The sequence below is a fragment of the Syngnathus typhle genome, linkage group LG6 (assembly GCF_033458585.1).
Source record: "Syngnathus typhle isolate RoL2023-S1 ecotype Sweden linkage group LG6, RoL_Styp_1.0, whole genome shotgun sequence".
Classification (NCBI taxonomy): Eukaryota; Metazoa; Chordata; class Actinopteri; order Syngnathiformes; family Syngnathidae; genus Syngnathus; species Syngnathus typhle.
In genome coordinates, this window is record NC_083743.1 from 7,789,981 (window position 1) to 7,797,707 (window position 7,727).

General features: G+C 42.6%; 1 protein-coding gene across 2 annotated transcripts; it reads right to left on the minus strand.

Moving 5' to 3' along the window:
- Positions 1-2,095: 2,095 nt before the first annotated feature.
- si:ch211-11n16.2 (zinc finger FYVE domain-containing protein 1) lies at positions 2,096-6,965 on the minus strand. 2 transcript variants are annotated; one of them, XM_061281446.1, is made up of 12 exons: positions 6,743-6,965; positions 5,711-6,007; positions 5,375-5,597; positions 5,078-5,295; positions 4,874-4,980; positions 4,468-4,576; positions 4,276-4,373; positions 4,089-4,206; positions 3,795-3,965; positions 3,517-3,709; positions 3,243-3,341; positions 2,096-3,158 (listed from the first exon to the last, which is right to left on the minus strand). In XM_061281446.1, the coding sequence occupies exons 1-12, from the start codon at positions 6,857-6,859 to the stop codon at positions 2,926-2,928; spliced, it is 1,983 nt and encodes a 660-aa protein (XP_061137430.1). In that variant the 5' UTR covers positions 6,860-6,965; the 3' UTR covers positions 2,096-2,925. The 2 variants fall into 2 exon arrangements, with proteins under 2 accessions (XP_061137430.1, XP_061137431.1); XM_061281447.1 differs by lacking the exon at positions 6,743-6,965 and having other exon boundaries at positions 5,711-5,846; positions 5,917-5,995.
- Positions 6,966-7,727: the final 762 nt, after the last annotated feature.

Consider the following 7,727-nt stretch of genomic DNA (forward strand, 5'->3'; position numbering starts at 1 on the left):
GTACTTTGAAACCCTAACCCTAGCTTTAAACCCTACTTTGAAACCCTAACCCAAGTAAGAAACCCTACTTTGAAACCATAGTTTGAAATAGTGATGTGCATTACAGTTATTTTAAGTGAACTGAATCTTTAGAATCAGTTCTCTCAAAATATTTGTTCAAACGAATCGTTCAACGAATCGTCCTCCCTCACTCTCCCTTCATTTGACTTCAACCAGTAGGTGTCGGTAATGCCCATTGAAGCTGGTGCCACCTCGCCGTAAAACAAAACGAAGAAGAAGATGACGTAACTTCCCGTTCACGAACGAGTTGTGAATTGCATTTTCCGTTCGACAACTGAATGTATCTGTGAGTGAACGAACGAGAACGGATCAGTGAGGGAATGAATCCTGACTTTCTCGTTCGCGAACGAGTTAATGGGTTTCTTCCCGTGCATCAACGGACCAGTCAGTCTCTCCTGGCGTGGACTATGTAAACCACAATGTCGATTTACGATTTGCCAAGGAAAGAAAGAACCACTCACTGAAACACCACTTCTTTTATGTGCGTTTTCTCCAAACTAACGGCTAACTTTATTGCATGAAGGGATGCGCCGTTATGAAACAACGGGGAGATGATGCTTCTCTTTGGGTCATCTTGATTTTATAACACTTATAGTAGTTTTTAAATAACGTGAATGCCTAAGTATACGCCTAAATATTGTTTCCAATATATCTACTGCACTTTCACATTGGATTGCTGGTTTGAAATGTACTTTTAATATTATTATTTTTAATAAACATTTATGTTAAAACTTGTCTGGTGTTTTATTCCTTGTTTTTAGAATCGCCAATTAAAACATAAAAATCAGACATTTGGTTAACTGCTTTATATGACTTTATGTGTATGTATATCTACTGCAATTTCACATTACATTGCTGGTTTGAAATGTTCTATTATTATTATTTTAATAAACATTAAAAACCTGTTAAAACTTGTTTGGTGTTTTATTCCTTGTTTTTATTTTTTTGGGCATGAAAACAAAAATGTGACATTTGGTTAACTGCTTTATATGACAATATGTATATGTGTTTTACGTTGTGTAATATGTGTTGGTGTTCCCCAAAATAAAGAGCAAATAGTCAAATGACCATGGATTGTTTGTTCTGCTATAGCCTAGGTGACTGATTCACAATTTGGTTTTGTCTGATAATAGATATTAAATAAAGAAAACCAACTGGCTAATTGATTTGTTTTAATTGAGAGAAAAAAAAACATCAGCAAAAGCATTTCACTAACTGACCAGGAGATGGCGACAGCGCGGCATCTGAAGACCATGGATCGTTCTGCTATGCCGGTTTAAAAAAAAAAAAAAAACACGTAATTAGCTAGGGGTCAAAGGTCAAAGTTTACGGTTCAAAGTTCACCCAGGGGTCAAAGGTCGGTTCAAAGTTCACGGGGTCATGTGCACATTTTCGATTTTTAACTAGAGTTAAAAGTTCAGGGTTCAAAGGTCACCCAGGGGTCACCACGGGGTCACCGCGGGGTCACCGCGGGTCACCGCGGGGTCACCGCGGGTTCAAAGTTCAGGGTTCACTTTTTTTTTTTTTTTTTTTTTTTTTTAGGTTAACCTTTATTTAACCCAGTGCTTCTCAATTATTTTCTGTTACGCCCCCCCCTAGCAAGAAGAAAACTATTCGCGCCCCCCCTCCCCACCGTGACTATCCTAACTTGTCTTGTAAGTCGTAAAATGTTGCACTGTCGCTAACGTGACAGAAGTAACAATGAGAGCGCCACTGCCCCCTGCTGTAGTAAACGCGCAATTACACTTTATTCTAGTACTGCCAGAAAAAAAGCCTGTTCCCCAGGGTCACACGCGCCCCCCCAGGAATAGCACCGCGCCCACTATTTGAGAAGCATTAAATTCAAGGAGCGCCCTCGAGATCAGATTTCGTTTATCTTTTTTTTTTAGTGGAGTGTGTTAAAAAAAAAAAAACATTCCATTTTTTTGTTTCAATTTATCAAGGTCACTCAGTGTAGTTTCAGGCTGCCAGTTGACCACCTCTAATCGGAATTTAAAATGAACAAGTGTGAGTGAGAGAACTGAAAGAAACAGGATTGTTTTGAGGACAATTTGGCCTCATTTATTTAAAAGAAACAACAATAAACACAAACTTTTCAGATAACTTTGTTAGGTATAGAAACCTACATACAGCAAGTCCCAACATGATGTATTTCCTACACTAAAGAATTAATTTAACCATCAGCATAACCTAATGATCCAGTTTGATGAGCCTGAGAGAGAGAGAGGCAGGCCAACTTGCTCAAAAGAGTATTTCAGACATTGGAATGTCTATCAATATAATGCTCCATTTATTTTCCCACACTGTGGCTGCTTGGTCAAGAATGATATGTGATTTAGGAATTAGACATTTTGAACGGCATTGCGTCTGTGCGCATACAGGCAAGCATTTATTGCAAGGAGACATTTCGCGGACACTATGCAGTCACGCTGGTCTTCAAAGTGAACTCCATCCGTCAACTTAACCTCCAGATGTCTAATCAATTAAACAATAAAATCCCCTCCAATTATTCGGAGCCTCAAAAGATATAGGAAGTTATTCCCATGTTTGGAACAGAGCTTACAACTGCAGTAGGTGAAAATCTCCCACTGGTTCTTTTGTTCTCCACTTTTCCCCTACAGGTTGCTTGGCGGAGGACTTCAAGCCATTGTCACGATATTTTAGAGACAAGTGAGAGCAGCTGAAATCTGCAATAAAGCCGACCACTGAGCTCTGATCAGTTTTGCTTCTACATGGAGCAAAATCAATTGGAGACGGCGGAAGAGTTTTTTTTTTTCTTCTTCATTCAGGCCAGCTTCTGAAATTAAGCCTTCTTTGGGGCATCAGATTGTCATTTAGTTTGATTGGAGACTTAAGGGCCGTACTTCAGAGACCATCGGTGGAAGCGGCACAGCTGTCGCATACTCTCACCGGGTGGTCCCACCCTCTTGACGGTACGGGTTTCATGTGTGTGGAGCAGGGGCCGCACACCCCCTGACCACAGGCTCTGCAGTGGTGCTTGGACATGACTGGAGTGAAGACCTTCGAGCACTGGTGGCATTGTGTGATGTCCTGATCCGGGACCCAGTAGTCTGGTCGAGCCACATCCTTAACAATGCCTACAATGAAAATAGTGGTCGAAGGTTTTGACAGTGCCAAGAAAAATGCAGAAGTTGGAACTGTGATCATGACTTGAAACTCACAGAGTGGGTAGTCTACTGCAGTGCTGAAGATGTCTAAAGTGGACTGAGCCACCTCCGCCACCCTGCGAGCGATGAGACCACGGGGCTCTGCTTTACACACTAATAAAAAGAAAAAAAGAGAGACAAAGGAAATCCATCTTGTGGTCCTATTTATAGCTTAGCGGTGCAAACATACAATAATAAATGCTGACAGAAAAAAATGGCTCCCCTTTCGTGTAACTTTGGTTGAACCTCCAAAAGTGAAAAGGTCACCAGTGGGATGTTTATGTCTTACCCTGATTGTTGGTTTCGTGCGGTCCTCCCTGACGATAGCAGGCCAAACAAACTCTGACGGGGCTGCTACCCCAACCCCTCTCTGGCACCGGCATCCTGTGGCTGGAGCACAGGTGACAGAAGCCCTCGCCGCATGACCGACAGTGATGCTTGCGCTCGGCCTCCTCAAACGCTTTTTGACAGCCGTGACATGCCTAACGAGCACACGGGGTATTGTTATTTTCTTGATCGTAAAATGAAAGACTTCTCATCTCTGGAGTCTGTGCGTTTGTCACTTACTGTAATCTCCGTGTTGGGTCTCCAGTACGGTGGCGCCACCTGGTCAGTGAGCCAAGCGGTGACAGCTTTAGTGGGGCCGGTGCTGTATTCCGACACCGATTGGATCACGTAGTTCATCCCATCCAAGACCCTCTGGGCTGCATTTTGGTGGTTGCTGAGGAAAGTGTCCGACTGGAAGGCGACAATGTGAAAATGTGTTTAATTGAAAGAAAATGCCAATGTCCAACGACAGGAGGAGTACAAATGGCCTTTTAAAATCCTATCTTGTGAAGAAACAACAGATGGATGACCTACCCCCTCCCAAACGTGTTTGACCTCAGAACGCACGATGCTGCTCTCGGGATCCTGGTTTCCTACCCAGTACTGTCTGCTGCGGTAGATGACGCCACAGCTGGCACACTCCAACACGTAGCTGCGAAAAAAAAAAGCGGACATTCAACACAAAAGAAGTAGATGGTGGGAAATGTAGCGCGAGACCTACCCCGACCAGGCAAACTTGGCAAGACCAAACCACGGGTTGTCAGCGGACGCCGAGGTTTTTGGCACAACTGTCACTTCTCTTCCACCTTCATAACACCTCTGGTGGGCGACACGATATCGATTCAACTCTAACCCATCTCGGAGAATCAAAACAAGATTCTGTTTACGTCACAACGTCAGGAGCGTATCATACCTTACAGATAAGGACTTTGTTGTTGTACTGGTGTGCATATTGGCACAGTCCATCTGCCATGTGAGGGACCCTGTCTCGCAAATGGTTCATTCCATTCTTGCAGCGGATACTGGAGCCCACGCCAAACAGTACATCGATCAGAGCAACACAGCAAATTTGAAATTTTACAAGCAAGCACGTGCAAGGGCCATTTGCCTCACACTGTGTACGCTCAAAGTTTGGAATATTGATTATTAAAGTGATTCTAATAAGGAGATAAAACCTTTTTTATGATGGTGACACCCTGGAATTTAATGGTGGAAATCTTTTGCGGTGATTTATCTTGGTCTCTTTTTTTTAAAGCTCTCAAAAGCCTGCCATTTGAATGGGGTGTGTAGACTTTAGAACTTTAAGAACGTTGACTTACTTGCAACTGAGGCAAACCGCAGAGCAGGTGAAGTACTCATCTGGGAAGAAAGTGTGCAGATTCAGCTTGTCCTCTGGGAGGTCACCACAGAAGCGTTCACTGAGGGTCTATTGAAAAGCAAAATATTGTTGAGCGTGCATGCAAACCTCCAGTACTGTTTGTGTCTAATGGATGTGTATTATTACACCAACATGCACCGCTTACTTGCAAAGCTCGAAACACGATGCCAGGATGGCGGGGCGAACGTGTGTGAGTGTTTTGCACTTGCTGTCCGAGAGCCTCCAGCAGTTGGCTGTAGTCAGTTGGAGCAGTGACCGTTTGGGTGCCCACGTACTGCACTGAACTGAAGGCATCGGTACCCAAGCCCAGATCATGAAACCGCCTTTGGAGCTGCATGTCGCCATTGCCAGCCATCTTTGAATCTTACCGGCACATGAGAACACGTTGCATCATATGGAATGAAATCAGCAAAAGTGTCGGCCGCTCTGTCGCAATCCTTACCGCGGCCCAAAGGCTCTGTGCGTATGGTCTCGTGAAAGACAATGACAGCAGGTCCAAGACATGAGAGGGGAACATCCAAACCGCAGCGGCTTGACAGGGCCCGAAGCTCAGGGGTGAAGTGTTTCAGATAGGCCCCCGACGCACTGCTCAGAAACTGGAACATGTCGCTGTGTAGACGCTCGGCTCGGGTCCGATAGATTACTATATCTGACACTGCCAGGACCTGGAAGAGTGGAGATGAGGAACTTGATGGCAAAATTTACACTGGGGTAGCAAACATAAACAAATGCAAACTAAATAAAACAATGCATTAAGCAATCACTGATGTACAATTACCTTGAGCAGAAGCCTCATTCTCTGGTTTTGATTGGTAGCTGATCCCAACAAGCCCGCTCCCAACAAACCCTCAGTATCCAGGGCAACCAGGCTGAGGGATGGCTCATAAGCGGCCCAAACACCCACCGTACAGGAGCTGGGGGACTTGGATGTAAAAAACACACTCTCGCCATTGAACAGGATATGGTTCAACGTATGTGACTTGCCGTCCCCGGTGTTCCCAAAGATGGAGAGTACTTTGACACCACCCACATCCGCACAGTTGAGCCGTTCAACAAAATCGGACTCACTGCGGACCTGGAAGGAAAACAGGGAATTGTGTTTTAGACTGGACCGGGACGAAATCTAGAAAACAGTGCTATCACATAATCTCCCTTCTGAAACTATTGAAACTGTGAGGCCGATTACTTAATTTTTGGTGTTAACTTAAAACACTTGGCTTTGATATCAAAGACAAATAAGAGAAAGGGGATCAAAAGGTCAGCTTTTATTTCCAGCTAGATCTGACACACAGCAAATCACAGTTCATCACAGTTCATCAAAAAAAAAAAAGTTTAACAGGAAAAATATGGCCCATTGAGACTGACAAGTACTGTATAGATGTCTATCTATGTTGATCTGTTTATCTTTCTCATACTTTCTATGCCTAGTTTAGGATTTGGGTTAAGCCAGTGCAGAAAAATCTATAGCAGTGGGCAACATGACATGATAGCCAGATATAAATAGATGAAAAGAATAAACAATCTGCTCATTGAACTGCATTGATGAGCAACAAAATGATCCCCAAACGGTTTGTTTGGTTCTGGATGAGTCACGTGTGTCAATTTTAGAAAACCAAAATCGTTATTAGACTTTCCACGAACAGCCACAACAATATACAGTTAAGCTTGACAGTAATTGGGACAAAGGGTAAAAGTGTCGAGATGAATGTATTTGACAATACAACGTAGTTAACAACATCCGCTCGGAGTTGTTTATGATTTCGTTTCTTAGCTTAGCAGCTAATTGTTAGCGATTGTTAGCTAACTTCACCTGCAGGTTTTCCTGGTCATCCACCACCAGGAAGCTTCGTACACCATCGGGATGCTCGTCTAGTTGCATTGGACACAGTGATGTTTCCTCCGTTGATGACATGAGCATTTCAGACATGGTTGTTTAGGGACTTAATACATGTTCTTGACGAGCGAGGGTAAAACAAAAGTTGAAGCCCTGAATCCCGTGGTGTCAATCAAAACAACAGCGCGTGTATTCCGAGTTGAAAGGGGAGGAGCCAATGTGGACGCAGACGATGACGTGGCACGTCGTTTCAGTTGGTGGTCCGAGTGCGCTCTCTTGTGGCTTAAATGTCAAATTGCAACTATGCCATTTAAAATGAATAACTTTAATGAGCATTTGTGCAGCGTACACAATGCACATAGATCAGAGGTGGGAAACCAAGGCAACATGCTAAACTTTGCATGACGAGAAGCTCATTTGTCTCGTTTCAATGCATAACTACTTGTTTATACATGGTTTGTGTTGTTGTGATTAGGAAATACAGTTTTTAAGCAAATATTTCTGTGGCCATTCAAATTGACAATAGACTTAATACAGCATGGCCTTTATTTTTTATGCAATGATGATGTGACAACGGCATGAAAGTTGTATAAATAGTTTTGAGCAATTAAATTCTGACTTGAGAAATTTACCAAAACAACCGAGAAAAACTGTAATAGGAAAGTGCAGTTGCGGGGAGTTAGAGAAGGTCCAAGTCTAATTCAATCATGAATGTCAGAAGGAATCAATTTTGCCCTCCTCTCAATGTTCCTGATTAATGAATAATTAAAGCTGCCGGGTGCAGGACCTCATAGAAAAAGGTTATGTGCATGGACACAATGCATCTTCATTTTGGCAGGGCAACATATTATTTATTTATTTATTTATTTATTTATTTATTTATTTATTTATTTATTTATTTATTTATTTATTTATTTATTTATTTATTTATTTATTTATTTATTTATTTATTTATTTATTT

What these genes read in the sequence shown, in the direction of transcription:
- si:ch211-11n16.2 (XM_061281446.1), bottom strand. Translation starts at nt 6,859, where the DNA reads ATGTCTGAAATGCTCATGTCATCAACGGAGGAAACATCACTGTGTCCA. An exon ending in CACAGAGCCTTTGGGCCGCG is followed by an intron (nt 5,296 to 5,374) that starts GTAAGGATTGCG and finishes TGTGCCGGTAAG; the next exon opens with ATTCAAAGATGGCTGGCAAT. An exon ending in ACAAAGTCCTTATCTGTAAG is followed by an intron (nt 4,374 to 4,467) that starts GTATGATACGCT and finishes GTCGCCCACCAG; the next exon opens with AGGTGTTATGAAGGTGGAAG.